General features: G+C 40.3%; 1 protein-coding gene across 3 annotated transcripts in view; it reads left to right on the top strand.

Annotated features, from left to right (window-relative positions):
* Positions 1 to 415: 415 nt before the first annotated feature.
* ank1b (ankyrin 1, erythrocytic b) overlaps positions 416 to 16,613 on the top strand; it is an 86,788-nt gene continuing 70,590 nt past the window's right edge. For all 3 annotated transcript variants that reach the window (XM_028600769.1, XM_028600768.1, XM_028600767.1), the window contains exons 1-2: positions 416 to 555; positions 3,669 to 4,501. In XM_028600769.1, coding sequence (XP_028456570.1) covers positions 4,376 to 4,501 — 126 coding nt within the window. In that variant the 5' untranslated portion in view covers positions 416 to 555; positions 3,669 to 4,375. The remainder of the gene's footprint in view (positions 556 to 3,668; positions 4,502 to 16,613) is intronic.

Below are 16,613 nucleotides of genomic sequence, written 5' to 3'. Positions count from 1 at the left end.
CATGTTTGATGCTTAATAATTATCCATATTAACAAGGCCACAGTTTGGCTGAGGAGGAGGAATCAGATCTGACCCAGAACCAGTATTGTCATTGTTTTCATTAATGATAGATCCCAGCACCATCTGCTCCAATTGTTCATCAATATTTAGTTATTTGTGACGTCACCAATAAAATCATCACTGCTGTCAGCAGATTTATACTTCCCTCCTGTTATTTATGATCAAATACAACATACGCCCTGTTTGCACATTAAAACCTATCATTGATTAATTTCATTTTATTAATGCATTTATTTTATATATTTTGCCACCTAATATGTGCATGTCCAATGCGTTTAGATGTCCACCTAATAGTTCTGGCTACCATAATGATACTGGTCTGTAATGCAGGGCAGTAGTGCAGTGTGTGGTTGAGTTTCACACACAGAGCACAGGCTGAGACCACACCACACCTTTGCAGGTTGAAGGGTGTAGATTATTAGGGCTCAAAATGAACCTAAAAGTATACACTACATAATAGCACATTCATAAGTAACCGTATGCACGGATATTATGGTAAGCAAGTTATTAATTATTTATTTGCATTGTCCATCCATTATTTGACAGAAAGGTTAGCTAACGTTAGCTATAACACGTTAGCTATCTTAAAAACGTTTGCTGTTATCTTTATTTTTTGTAAACAAGCTAGAAAATAGCAAACATACCACTGACTGACTGACCACTGACTAGTAAAACATTTGTAGAATGTTGGGAACTGTTGTAACCAATTAGCTAAAACATTAAGCCTAAAAACTATTACTTAATTTTAGCCTGCCCAAGTTTGTGCCATGTTAGCTAACAACTTTAGCGCTAGCTAGCACTGTACATTAGGAGCGAGGGCTGCATAAGAGGACTTCTCTTAAAATAAGCAACAGGAGCACAAGCTCGTTCAGCAAGCAAGCTATCTACCAGCTCTTGCTAATTGACTGCTAGCTAGCCTTTTTAAGTTGCATTTTTTATGGCTAACATGTAGCAGGGCTGGCTAAATGCCACAGCCATACAATAATTCCAATTGCAGACCTACTCCTACATTACTCCTCCCTATGGCTGTCATGTTTCAGATGCCATTGGTTTTTGATGCAGGGGGAAAAACTGTCTTGTGAAGAAAGCAACAACTATGAAAATATATTGATGCTTTTAGGATAGTGCATGAAGCTTCATGCACTATCCTAAAAGCATCAATATATTTAGTCGTAGTAGTTGGTAGTCCCAACATGAAGGTGTTTGACCACTTACTGTACAGTAGGACATAAACTGCAACAGCAGTACTATGTTATGTCATGACCCTTCCAACACATGACATGAATGCAACCTTCAAAAACAGTGGCCAAAATTGTGGGCTATGGACACTCTATTTCATAATAACATGCCTATTAAAATTTTTTCACCATCACAGCATGTCAGTATTCCTGAAAATGACTCTTTTTTTAGTTATGGCTATGTTGAGTAATTGTCATATTTTCACAACAATTAGACAGTATGTAGCAAACAACAGGGATACATGACCTCTCTTCTTGAAACTACTCAGTTATTGACAATGGCAACGCAAAGACATCCATACACTGGACTGATCCTTCATTATGGTTTATTCATTCAAGTATCTAAGTGATTGGTCATATAAAAAACGTGCCTGCCAAAGATCCTTTGACACATTACTGAATAAACTGCTATGGGAGCATCAATCTTGTGCACTGAAACCCTTCACCTATTTAGTCTTTATAATGTGCACATAACCTTAAATGTACACATGCATCTCCTTAAGGGTAATTTCTATGTGGAATAGCCTAATCATTCTGGTTACATTGACAGCTATTCCACCAGACCTTTTTAGTTCAGACAAATCTAGAGTGTAGTGGAGGCTATGGCATTATTTAGTTTATTACCTCCAACTTAATAGATCCATTAGCATCAGACACAACAAAATACAAAGCTGTCACTCAAATAAATGCACAGTGAAACGTTTAACCCAAACACTAACACACAATTGTACAGAAACACTTAAAGTTCACTGCTTCCTTTCTGATCTCATTTAGCATAGGGTACACTAGACCAATCCTTTATGGAATGAAAGGAGATAATGCCGTCCCACAATTTCTTGGCAGCAACATTTAAAGCGATGCACTATTCGGCCATTCACGCCTACCTTGCATAAATGTATCAATTGTTTTTGTACAGTCATACTAATTGGGATTCACGTGGATAAATATGAGGGGACAAGAGGGTCAGCGTATGACCAACCATTCTCAATGTGACAACAATTTTGTTTCAGTTTTTATGGCAGCCTATATCCCTTTTTTCATTTCAGTTCGAACCTTGAAAAAGAAGTAATATTTTCACAGCATTGTCCATATTTATATAGCCTGCATGAAACAACACAAACACGGTAAGAACGCACAGGGTGTCTTAGATGTGCTTTTATTAGCCTATCTTCAGAAAATTGTAGTTTCACCACAGTAGACCAAAGTCAATAACATCCGCCATAGCATAATTACGTAGCCTATTGTAAGGGCAGTTGGATTTTCTTAGCACCGCGGTTGTCTTTTCCTAGGAACTTATTCTTCTTCCCACCTTTTTTTGACCTCATGACGTTATCCATCATAATGGAAAAGTGTTTAGAGAAAGACATATGAAGTAGCCTAATTTTGTTGACTATTTGTCCACACCCCTTTTCTTGTCACATGGTCTCTTTGTTGAAGGCTATGCTGCACGTTTTGTTGCATCATCATTCTGCAGAAAAATGATGTTGCAGGTGCACGAGAGAGGAATAAATAAGATAGAGAGAGAGAGAGTTTGATGTCACCGCGTCGTCTCTCTGAATCGGAAATGTTGGTTACAAAGAGCAAACATATCTGACTGGAATAAAAATGTAACTGTTAAGATGACAACAAAGAGATGAGTTGTAGCTTCACACTAATTGCCTGATGGGCAGTTACATTTGTGCTCACAAAAAGTAAACCATTTTAAGTTAATACATTGAAACGGAAACTATCAGGATAACATGTTATAGTCTTTATAGGAATCAGTAACATGGAGTAAAAAATGATATAAAGTGATAGATAAATACTATTTTATTCTGCAATAGATTTAGTTTCACAGTGGTACTTTGTGTTAGACAGCCAATCATTTCAGATATTGATTGGAATTGTTACAAATTATAGGTTATACTTAGATTTATTTTATGGACATCAACACATTGACCAGTCACAATATTTCTGCATTCACATCTTTAAATCATATTTTCTGCATGCTTTTGTTTACTCATCTGCTACTGAATTGCAACATCAAAGAGCCATGCATGACCTCCTGATGGGATGGAAAGAGGGAAAGTGGTGGAATGAAAGGGGAGGGAGAGGACATGCAGTTTTTATGAAGCATTCATGTTGTTGATGTTTTTCCCCCACGTCTGCTTCTGACACTAAAATATGAAGGAAGTAGTCTAGTGTTGGTAATATTAATGGCACCATGTTTCCTTGCTACCTTAACATCAACCTTTGATAGTCAAGAAGCTGTGCAAAGAATCATGTCGCAGAAGAACAAGCACTCAGATTCTGTATAACCAATGAAAGATCCATTTCTATTTTACAAGCTTCCATCTCTTCACATGCTGTTCTTTCTCCATCTGTTTCCAGGCGGGAGGTGCCATGGAAAAGCCATGGCCAGAGAGAGGGAAGATGTGCAAAAAAATAATAATTTGAAGGCATTCCTCAGCTTTGGCTCCCTCATCTTTTGTACCTCACTTATGCAAGACGCAACAACAGCTATTGTAAAAGAAAAGCGTTTAGCAGAGAAGAAAACTGAAAAAGGGGGCAGAGCAGCAGGATGAGGAGGACATTTGACAGATAAAAAGAGGGAGCTCTGCAGCAGGATCCCCACCGTGCTGAACACAGGACTGCGTGACTGGTCTGTGCAAGCAGAGAGAGGAGAGAGGAGAGAAGGGAGAAAGGTAGGAAAGAAAGCAGGGGGAGGGGAGGCAATTCAGCGCAGTGAAAGCTGACTGGATGAGTAGCAGCCGCGGCACAGGCAGCAGCATCAGCACCACTAGCTGTAGCATCTTTCTTTGTGGCTGCTGGAGGCTGTCCTGTGGCTGCATCAACATCATCCATTTACAAACACGTATATCTGGACACAGACGTCCTCACGGCTTGCTGCCTTACACACACCAATATCGTGGTGGCCACCAGAGAAGAGGTAGTATGTGACGGGGTTTGGGGGACAGAGGGACACAGGAAGAGGAAACAGGGACGAGTGGTGGTCGTGCAAACGGGAGGAGGGCTGGAGCGACGCCGACTAGAACAGCAGCAACAGCAGCAGCAGTAGCAGCAGTAGCAGCGGCACCATGGCACAAGCCGCCAAGCAACTCCGTAAGACCAAGGACCTCGCAGAGGCTGCCGCCCAGGAGCAGAGGGAGAAGGAGGAGGAAAAGATCAAAAAGAGGAATCGGTCCAGGGACCGCAGGCGCAAGGTATGGCTGTCTGTCTCAAGAGACAGGGGAGGCGACGGTGTTTCCTATATCCATCTTTTCCACTCTACCTGCCTTTCTTCTGCCTTTCTATCTCTCTAGGGTTCTCTCTATCACTACATCTCATGTGTAAGATTTGTGAGGATGGAATTACACATGTATAATTACACAGTTGGTCTTACGGCCTCAGCTGGTGCGTGTGTGTAGGCTAACCAGTCAAGCACATATGCTCTGGTACAGGTTGTGTTTGCACAGTTAGATGTTTAACCATGGGGAAATGAAAAGGAGGCTGATGATGAGTGTGCGCCGTTAGCGATGGGACCAATATAGGCTGCTGTTTAAATAACCGGTAGTATCAATGTCACTTTTCTGTCACAAGCATTTAGGAGGATTTCAGCCTTATATGGGTGCAGCTCATTTATATTAATGCAATGCAAGTTCAGTGTACTGCACTTACATGCATTTTTATGCATATAATCCCATTAACATGCAGAGGCATGCTCAATTCTTTCCCACAAAGCTGTGTTGGTCTTACATTTGGTGTTTTCCCCCATATGACAATTTTTTTAATGGGGAAGATGTAAAATGGAGGGGGAAGATGGAGGTACACTAATAATAAATGCAATTTTAAACCATATGTATATCTTTTGTGGGGAGCATGTTTGTGCTACATGTATTGTTCAATCAAGAATCCCAAGCTAATGACATATTATATTATTTGCTGCTAGTAATATTTGTTGTGAAGGGAATAGAACATTTTTATTTAACGTGTTGTCACATGCAAAATATATCCTGTAGGCAAGAGATCTCTCATTCACCCTTCTCCCGTCTCACTTCTCCCCTGCACTCCCACACTCTGGTTGTGCCCTTAAGAGTAGATTTTATTGGGGTTGTGCTGCCTTGCACTCATACTTGGCGACACTTAAATTATACATATTCTGCTGTAAAATTATACTTGTTGAATGGATTAAAAAAACTTTTTTGAATTTTATCCCTTAGTGGAATTATGTAATTATGTCATATTAAGAGGCTCAGCTCTCAATTGCTTTCTGTTCCTCCTGCCATGTTTCTGTGTGCACATAGTGTGTGTGTGTGTGTGTGTGTGTGTGTGTGTGTGTGTGTGTGTGTGTGTGTGTGTGTGTGTGTGTGTGTGTGTGTGTGTGTGTGTGTGTGTGTAAGAAAGAAAGAGCATTTGTCTGAAAGACAGAAACTGCAGAAAAAGCTTGGGTGCTCATGGAGTGTAATCTCTTTTCTGTAGCATATTTAATATTCTTTCGTCATAAAACAGATTGTTTGTCCTGACCGCAAAGCTGTGTGGTTTGCTAGGGGTTTCCGAGGCTATACAGTATGCTTTTAGCATCATGTTTTACTGGTTTACTTTTTGTCGAAGAACCTGGCCAACTGTAGTGATGAAAATGAAGTGATGTAGTGAGGCTTTATTTATTTTTTTACAGAATCACTTGTTAGCAGTATATTGTCAGTAAAATAGGCCCTCTTTAATATCCCTTATGCACTAGCCTATCTATTCTTGAATTCATCTCAAAAATCTAATATCCTTGATAAAATCATACAATTTGATAGCAATATAACAATATGCAGGATCTGATGGAATTAGCAAATCATTGTTCTATTATAGTGGGAATTCATTGGAGTTGTAGCTCAGTCCGTAGGGACTTGGCTTGGGAACCGGAGGGCAGCCAGTTAAAGTCCCAGACGGACCAGGTATGGAGTGTGGACTGGTAACTGTGGAGGTACCGTGAGCAAGGCACAGAACCCCTAACTGCTAACAGAACTGAACCCACTAGGCAGACAACGGCAAGTTGACAACGGTTTATTAAAGGTCCAGTGGCATTATAAATTTCACTTTATGAGGTTTTTTAACATTAATATGCATTCCCCCAGCCTGCCTATGGTCCCCCAGTGGCTAGAAATGGTGATAGGTGTAAACCGAGCCCTGGGTATCCTGCTCTGCCTTTGAGAAAATGAAAGCTCAGATGGGCCGATCTGGAATCTTGCTCCTTATGAGGTCATAAGGAGCAAGTTACCTCCCCTTTCTCTGCTTTGCCCGCCCAGAGAATTTGGCCCACCCATGAGAGAGAGACATCATGGCTTTCAAACGAGCAAAGTGGCAGTTGGTCAAAGCCACACCCACACACTCCACCTTGCCACCCCCCCCCTCTCTCCTCCTCAATAGCTACAGACACAGAAATGGCACATCCTAAGGAAAGCTCATTGTGGGACTGGCTCTAGTGGCTGTAGTTCTGCACCAAGGCTGAATTTCGGGAAAGAGACTTCAGATACAGTATTAGGGGACCACTAAGGTCTATATAAAAGCATCCAAAGAGCACCATGTCATGGGACCTTTAACAAAAAAAGGAGAACTGCAAAAAATGGGATTAACGGGGAAACTAAGCATGGAAGCAGGTTGTCGGCAGTCTGGGTTAGTGAGCGGAGACCTGAGTGAAGGCTGAGATATTCAGGAACGAGGCTGGACGAGGCAAACGGGCAGTTGGAGCGTGGCAGGACTAAAAAGTGAGTGAGTGAATGGTTGGACAAGCTGGGCAACGAAAAAGGCAGTGAGCAAAATGCAAGCTAGCAGGAAGCAAACGGGTCAAGAATAGGCAGAGAGTTTACCACTGTAGGTACTACGACAAACTAGTGAAGAGTGGAGGTTGAGACCCGGTTACATTAGCAGCTGGAGGAGATGGCATTAATTGCTGAGGACTTGCAGGTGGTTGATGGAACTAACAGGTGAGTATAGGCAGAGTGGCTACGCCCAGCCTCTCACAGTAGGCGTGTTCCAGATGAGCCAGGCCTGCGCAGAATCTATCACCGGCGATCGCCACCCATTGCTTGCCGCTTAGATTTGTGTCTGACTTGAACCAGACTTGCTCTGACGTCATGCACACGTGGACAACGATAACCTCGAGATCAAGGCAGCCACAGGTTTAGAGCCGGGTGACGCAGTTGCGCTCCACTGACTGCAAGACCCAGGGCATGATGGGAAACGCCTGGCTCTCAACTGATCCAACAGCTGATTGGTTCAGAATTGACTCAACATTATTACATTTTATATGAACTTTTTATCGTTTTTGAATTGGAGAGATTTTAATTGATATTTGTCTGTTGTCAAGGCTTATTCTGTACAGAACACATGTTGTGTGGCTGATGGTGACATTTAGAAGTCAGAGACACTAAATCCGTTCAGATTACGGATCATCTACAGTCTGTTGTTTATTAACATGGAGAGCATTTTAACAGGCTTCTCTGTCTTAATAAAAAACAACTGGGGACTGCGTACAAGTGGAAATATGAGTCTGATAACATTTTAATAAGTTAGGAATTGGACCTAACATGATGTGTTTCTGTGACTTCCTGTTCAGATTATAACAAAAGGAAAAAAAAACACAAGGAAAGCTGCAGATCTTAATTAACAGTTTCCCTTTGTTAATTTCTAATTGTATTAGGTTGATGGTGATATGCCATGGATATATCACAGTGATATACGGGATTCGGGACCAGGGTTCGTGTCCCGCGTGTGACGTTAACTTTTCACCCCGGAGACCGGGGATCGTGTCCCGCGTGTGACGTTAACTTTCCCCGTTGTTCTTTTCCTAAACTCAACCGTCCCGTTGTTGTCCCGCGTCCCCCAGAGAGTGCGGATTGTGTCCCGGCCTGTGACATGTCCTTTCCCCGTTCTTCTTTTCCTAAACCCAACCGTCCCATTGTTGTCCCGCGTCCCTGAGAGACTGTTAATCGTGTCCCGACGTGTCACGTTAACGTTCCCCGTTCTTCTTTTCCTAAACCCAACCTCCATATACAGTAGATGCTTCCCATTACGTGCTGACCACCACGAAATAAACAAGATAAATGTGTCCGTGTAAACAAATCAATAGATTAAAAATAATGTGACAATTTCACAAACTGCCGTGAGACCGTGTTGAGTATTTAATTTACAGGAATAGCCAGGGCATTCGATTAGTTCTATCTTGGTAGGCTCTTCCTTTGAGACCTGCTTATAATAAAATGAATGAATTTAGTATAAACACTTAAACTGATTACATGATTTGGCTTTGTGTGTTACTGATCAAAATAAAAAATTAGGTTACTGAGCTGACAGTCACTGCAAGCCAAATAAAAAATAAATAATGAAAATGGTAATGAAAAAATAATAATAAAATATTAATGCTGTTTTACCCTTCTCTTCAGTAGAAATAATGTGATTTGTAAAAGCCAGTTTGAGTGCACTTAGCTAGCCATTCACGTTTGCTACCTAGAGTATGTTTATTTCACTGTTCAAAAATCAATCAAGCTGTTATGTTTAAGATTTTATTAATGGTCATTTGATTCATAACAACTCTCCATCTTAACTGGCTCCTTTGTAAAAAGTTCCTTTGGCTTCACTAGGGTATAAAAAAAGCAAACCCAATCATAATTACTTAAAAAATATAATACATAAAAATAAATTATAAATCAGTATAAAAAAGTATAAATCAGCAAGAACTCTCATTTATTTGTATCATTGTTATTATCAATGAGAAAGGGAGGAAAAAGCACATAGAACATCTTTATTGTATTGCTGTCTACAGGATTTCACAGCTTAAGGCACATTTGATGCAACAATAAGGACGAGTTGGTCAAAAATAAACCCATCTCTGCTTCACAGTGGCCCTCACTTTCACCTCAATCATCAACCATGCCACTTTGTGTCCCTGTTCTCTGTCTATCTCTCTCTGAATCTTTCTTTCTTCCTTATTGTTGCTATGCACCCAGAAGGAGTGAGGAAGCAAGTCCGAGAGGGAAAGAGGAGGCAGGTTTTAATGTTCTGGGGATGTTAATTAGCTCCATTCGATGTAAATCAAACGCGGCAGCATGGCATCTCTCTTCCCTACTCCTCCCATTGCACAAACGTCATCCACTACAGTGCCAACAGAGATCCTATCATAACCCTGGAAAGACTGGACACTAATGTAGTTAGGGAATCTGCAAAGAAATTGCAGGGCCATTTTGCTAGTTCTGCTGGTTAATGTGCATGCCATGCAGCTGCGGAGTCATCGTTTTGGAGTCATAGGTTTGAAATAGATTAACAACCTTTGTCATCTACTTCTTTTTCTCCTTATTTTTCCTGTCTGTCCCCACTCATATCTGAACAATTAAACAATAAAATCTTTGAGAGAAGAATAAGAGCAGAAATGTTACTGAGGTACATTGAATTGTATAAATAAAATGTGTTTTTTTGCAGTGGTGAGTGGTGCCATGCTGTCTAAGGGAAGCACTGTGATCAGACTGATTGGAAATTACAAGATAACAGTAAATATGCTTGTGTGCAGATCACTTTCTGATCATTGATCACTGGTGTATGTTTACTAGTCACGAGTCACAACAGTCCAATGACTGTCATTGATTTATGCTGCTATGAATTAGGGATGTTCCGATCAAGTTTTATTGGCCCTGATCCCTATCTGAATCCTTAAACATTAGGTGTCTGTTGATACCGAGTCCGATCTGGTAGATTTTTTTTATACCTATGTTAATGAAATATGTATCTGACACATTAAAATGACAGCTATAGACTTCTAATGCACACCCTATTTCTCACAAGCTTCTGTATCCAAATACTGGAGGTCCTGGTCCAGGTCCAAAACTATTAAAGGGATACTTCACCGATTAGCATTAAGCTTTGTATCAGTAGAAACCCGGTAGTATTTTCGAATGACCGTGCTTCCCTCCCTCATGTCCCCTTGAGACGATAGATCTCTGTATTGTGTGTCTGGAAAAAAAAACTCTGATGACGCAAAAATTGCAACACCACTTGAGCCACGGTGAAACGTTGTTTTGTTTCACTATATGCAGTGTATATGGTTGAAATGACAATAAAACCCATTTGACTTGACTGCATTCTGTAACCGGTAGGCGTGGCTTGGGAGTGGCCTCGTAGGGAAGCGAAGAAAGTGCAAAAATACATTTTCTGTCTTTCCTTGGTTTCCTCGGTTTCTTGGCCAGGACTCCCTTGAAAAATAGGTTTTTAATCTCAATGGGACTTTCCTGGTTAAATAAAAGTAAAATAAAAAATAAAAAATAAACAAGGCACCAACTTCTAAAATTATTTCACATTTCTACTACATAAATGACCTAATTTAAATACATATTCATCTTTCCAGCGGTGAAATATCAAGTATAGCTCTTGACTACAAAAAGACAGTTGCACCATGGTGGAACAGAATGGAGCTTCTTTCCTTACAACCGATCTTTGGCAGAACACAGACACCAGCTTGCGGAGAGCACTTCAACCAGACCACAGACAAATCTAATTTCGGCCTGTTATCAAGTTACTCACAGAATTAACATGAATTATTGACAGCGCCGCCGGCACCATAAATTATTTTAAACAGTGAAAGTAACGGTCAGCGTTGGCTAAAAAGGAGAAGTTGCTACCTGAATGTTTGACATTTCTATATAAAAACAAAGACATTTAAAGTATAACGTTTCCAAATGTGTGCAAAGATTTAGTCTTATGAATTGCACCAACTAGCGTGCAAATTTTAATTCCAGCTTAGTAATACATGTACTTCAATCAGTAATACATGTACTTCAATCATGAAGTCAAATAAGATGAAAATATACTTGGACCACAGTCAGCTATGGAGGACAGTATTTAAATAAGGCAAATAATTACATGGCTGTGGTAAAATCTTCAAATTGCACTAGTGATTGTTTTGGTTCATTTTCAGTTCTCTGTAACCTGGGATAGACTAATCTGGGATGTGAAACCTTTTATTGTAGTACTCTCAGCACGAAGCTCCTTTGGCCTGTTCATTTTCCTGTTTCCTCTAGCCCTGCACTTATTACAATGGCTCCAAAGATTTGCTAATGGATAGTGTGTGTTCACTTTGTGTATGTGTGTGTGTGCTTGCTCGTGCACATACAGTTTGTGTGAGTGTAAGTGAAATAACAGGGCTTCAGGGTATCTCATTCCACTTTTATGTAACCTTATGGATACCCAACCCTAATTAGCTAAAAAGCCCTCTTCTGTCTCTCTCTTTCTTTCTTTGCCTCTCTTCCAACTTTTTTCCTCACACGAAACAACACATGGTACATTTCAGCTATGCCTAAATTTAGTAATTAAAAGTGGTAGCATCTGCATGAATATATAATTCCAAATATGTTTTAGACAAGGAACATTAATCTTCATTTGGTTTTTTTTTTTAGAGCTTTGGATGTAAATTGGTAGCTCATTTAGGTAATTCATGTTATTGCAGTCGAACCTGAAAAACAGTCAATCATACACTGAAGCACACAGTTTTGACGGAACCATTACTCCTCTGGCCACTGTGAACTGCATGAACATTTAGATTTTAATTGATTTAGTTCAGGTCTGACAATTTTAAACTACAAGAAGCCCAGAGGATAACACATGGAAGCGTTGAGTATTGTGCTCCTCAGTCGCATGACAAATCTTTATGTGTTTTCTATTCAACAGCTTTTTTTAGAGAACACGGGGCAGCACTGATTCAAGACTTGTATCACTGTCTACTCAGCTGCTGTCTTGGACACTTTAGAACCCTTTTCCTCTTTAAACTAAGTATCTAACCATTGCAGATGGTTGCCGGTCTACTGTGTTTGAATAAAATACTGTGTGCTGTCCCAGATTTGACGAAAGCGGTGGTATGAAAAGAATACTTTTATTGTGTATTGTGTGTATTTGAGTGTGGAGAGGAAGGAATATATTATTTGTTCCCATGAGAGTGGGGCTCTTAAGGATGTGTCCTACCCAATGGACTAATGCATCTGATCTGTCCTTCTTTATGCATTTGTTTGGTTTCACCTCTGTATCTATGTAGATAGATGTGCATGAGCCTGTATGTATGTACTCAGTTATTTTTATAACATTGCAGTTATTACTCAGTACACTTTTGTTTAAAGCTGTATTCATACAGTGTTTGCCACTAGGAGGCAGAAAAACATAAGAACAAAGTGACAGATAATGGTAAGGTGTAATGGCTAACTAGTTAGGCTGTGTATACAGTGTCAGAAATTAGGAGGGCAAAGGGCAAAAATGCCCCAAGAAATCTCAGAATGCCCCTAAAATCGTGATCGAGGGGAAAAAAATTGCCCCCAAGATTTCCGGAAAAAAATAAATATATACATATATATTTACCAGTTTAGGCCAATACCCTAGTACTACATTAAGCTATTATTTTATTTTCATTCAATTCATTTAATTTCCATTTCCGTCTCTAACACACACTCTAACAGACAGTGATGTTGCATATAAATGCACTGAATATAGCAATAGTATGCTTTTTATTACCTTGTTTTGGCACAAGGTGGTGATTACTGTATGCATTTTAATCTGGGCTCATTTCACATTAAAAAACAGCAACTTTATGCACAAATTACTATTTTTCAAAAGTGCCCTCAAATTTTTTTAAATACCCCAGTTATTTAGACAGTGGGGGTCAAACGTTTCCCCCCAAATATTTTTTAAAGCTTTAGTGCGTAACTTTTTGATATTAATGAACGTCCGTTAGATTCAAGCCATTGCCAAATGAGTTGCTTCAAAGCTAATTAAGACTATCAGCTCCACACAACTCTCTCTGTATTTCTCAGTATGAAACTTGAGTAAAGATAATTTTTAGCATTTGCTAGATGTTCAATGTGCTTCACCAGATAGCTGCTACGTTTGTCTGTCATTTGGTGCTGGAGAGGTACAGAGTACAATGGGTTTATCGGAGCTTGTTTTCTGAAAATGTCTGCGTACAGGGTTGATGAGAGCAGTAAGACTCAACTGTACAGCTAAAAAACCCAATGCTGTCTGTATTGCTGCTATAAAATAGGACACATATAACTTAAAGTCTTTATGTGCTTATCAATTTTCAACATGTTGAGTTATACTAAATACAATTCCAGGTGGTGCAGGGTATGGTGAAAGCTAAAACATTGGATCAATACTTGTTAACATTTTTAGAGAAATTATATGCATGTTTTTTGGCAGACAACAGTAATAGGTAGTGTAACAGTGTGGACTAATGCTTTTTCATCTCCTTTGAGAAAAGGGAGGGCAGGATGAGCCAAGGTCGAGCAGAGCAAAGCAGCACTCAGCCCGAAGCAGCCACAGGCTATATTTACCTGCCAGCCTAGGATTGCACTGCATCTGAGACCAGAGCTACACACCACTACTGTATGCTTGCTGAGCCCCCGCTCTGAATCTGTATCTAAGGTTGTCCCGTATCCGTACCTGCTCAGATAACACGGGAAGATTCCAGAATAGAAGCATGATGGCCAATATTTATCAGACCTCTCTGAAGGCTTATCTAGGACTCGACTCTGTCACATATTTTGATCTGGCGAGATCAAAGGGATTTTAGATACAGTAAGCATGCCTTGTCAGACACCTTTGATAGATATCAGCAAAGTCATTGTGCTCCTTAAATGCAAAAACTTGGTACCAATTCTGGCTCTGTATCTGCAATTCTGGTACATGTATGTATTTAGTCAATGGACTAGCAACAGTTGACGTGGTCAAAGAGTCACTGTGCCGATGGCCCGTTAGATCAATGTGCAGTCGTTGAGTTCCTCAAGTGTCACAGCTCGTCTTCCAGCCTGTGCCTGTTAGTCAGAGCATTCATCATTACCATTGTAAGCAAGGCCAACCAATGTGAAGCCCAGGCACGCAGAGGGAAGGGTAACAGGTGTAAATCTTTTGGCAACGCTTATTGTTACCCTGGGGTCAGTCAGCAGTGACTGAAGTGACTGATGTTACCATGGTGGTTACGGTGTGACACTGCACGTGGCGGGATGATGAAGTGATGAGATGGACAAGGGCATGCCTTGGTTGGCGATGGTCTGGTTGTTGCACAGATCGTCAGCTTGACAGGACACGCTGGAGTGCAAAAACCTTGTTGCTTTAGCCACACTGCTGTGCATGGTCCCAGATTTATGCTGATGCTGAGTTCAACTCACACTGCATCTGATGAGACTACATCAACAAGAAAACATGAGTCAGACAGCAACTGTGTTACAGATTATTCTAGAGATTTGTCTTGCATCCGAAGCAGCTCCATTTCATATCAAAATGGACATATAAAATTTACAACAGTTATAAAACGCATCTTATTTTAACTGACCTACATACAATATATACCTAGTACTAATGTTGCAGTTGACATCACAGGTCATTACCACAATCAGTATCTGAGCGCTGTTAATTCCTAAGAATTATTAAATTATTAGAGGAAGAGTTAAAGTGATACGGACTGGCACAATGCCACACAAACTGATATGCCCACAAAGATCATACACACACTCACACACACACGTAGAGCTGGACCTGGGCATTATGTAATGGAATTAGTGCTCCTCAAGGTCTACATGGATCGTTTGGCTTGCAGGAGCCCACTAATGCACAGAAGTGACTGATCACAAATCAAGCATTTCATATAGGGGTGGTGTCATGAGATGTTTTCAAGATTTGTTTGCACACTAATCCTGTTATGGCTATAGTTATGATTGTATGCATTTTGAATTGCTTGAAAATGTAATTCAACTTGCCACATGCTCAAACTGACTTGAGATTAATCTATATGTATATTTATATATTATATTGAGGATACTTGTAAAATGTGGATGGACCCACTTAATTTGTTTTCTAACCAACATATTTCCATCTACGTTTTTTTGTTTTTTATTCTAAAAAATGCTGAATACACCAGGCTTTAGCCCAATTTTAACCACTGGCTATGGCTTTAAAAAGCCTGATGTCTGTTCTAATCATGTTGTGCTTCAGAGCTGCTTAGTACAACCAACCTCATTGCTTTGGTTAAGGCTACATATAGGATTTTTAGTTTTCCTACAAATGCAGAGTTCTTGGCAAGGATGCAAGATAGAAATCTGTGCGGGGATGCTCAAAACAAGTCATACAATGTTATTTTGGATTTGTCTGTTACATTCACGTGTAGCAGTTAATATGACATTTGGGGATTGAAAAGCGAGGTATGACTAAAAAGTGCTAATTACTTGATGCACTGGAAGTAAGTGTTCTTGGACAAGTAGTGTCGCCCTTATTTCAGCCATTGTGGCATGCACGTGTTAATTGATTGTGTGTGTGTGTGTGTGTGTGTGTGTGTGTGTGTGTGTGTGTGTGTGTGTGTGTGTGCATGTGTGCGTGCGCTGAAGGGTGTTGTGTCACTGGGATTGCTGCCTAATGGCAGATGTAATGGCTCCTCTCTCTTCAGGCTCATCCTTCAGTAACCAATCTATGCTGGTGGACAGGGCAGACCATAGAAATAAATTGAAATTAAATTGTATTTCTATGGGCCACTCTCTCACACACATCCTGATAAAATCAAAGTGATTTGGTTAAAGAGGAATTCATACTGTAAACAGTATAGGTTTTCAAGTTGTAAAACTACAAAAAATGACTAAATCTAACATCAGAGATTTCCAAACATTTCTGCTAAAACCAGCTGCCATTCATTTACTGATGTCACTTCACAGCTCTAATCCGAGAGAGCTTGCATCACTCATTGATGGCAGCCGGGCTGGGAACCCCACAGCAAGGGGAGACAGCTAGAAGAAACCCAAACTGAGTGTTTCTCCTCAGTCGACTCTAAATCCATGTCATCCCTCTGCTACTTTTTTCCTCTACCTTATATAATTCTACCTCTCCCTTCCCCCCGTGGGTATGATCTGTTGTTGAGTGTTTCTGGTTGTGAATTTATCATTATGCCCATGACATGTATGTAGAAAAAAGAAAAGAAACCAATCAACAGCGGTGTATAAGTCTCCCTGCATCTTCCTCTGCTGTCTCGTGTACAGAGGCATTGAGTTGGAAAATGCACACTGCACTTGTATAAATAGTTCATTGCTAATTCAATTTTAAACTCTAGATGGAAGGAGGAAAAGTGAAGCAACTGTTTATTCTTTCACCATGCCCTCAGCTATTTTCTCCCTCAGCTGTATCTTTCTGTCTCTTTGCTTATCCCTGCTCTTCACGGTGTCTATCTCTCCGCATCCCGCCATCTTTCTCTCCTGTCCTTTTCCTTCTCCACCACCTCTCTCTCCTTCTACCTCTTTGTCTCCCTCCTTTATCCTGTCTCATTAACTGTTTCCTTGT

This window comes from Perca flavescens, chromosome 16 (assembly GCF_004354835.1).
Source record: "Perca flavescens isolate YP-PL-M2 chromosome 16, PFLA_1.0, whole genome shotgun sequence".
Taxonomy (NCBI): domain Eukaryota; kingdom Metazoa; phylum Chordata; class Actinopteri; order Perciformes; family Percidae; genus Perca; species Perca flavescens.
Note: the sequence above shows the minus strand (reverse complement) of the source record. Positions and strands in the feature narration are given on the sequence as shown.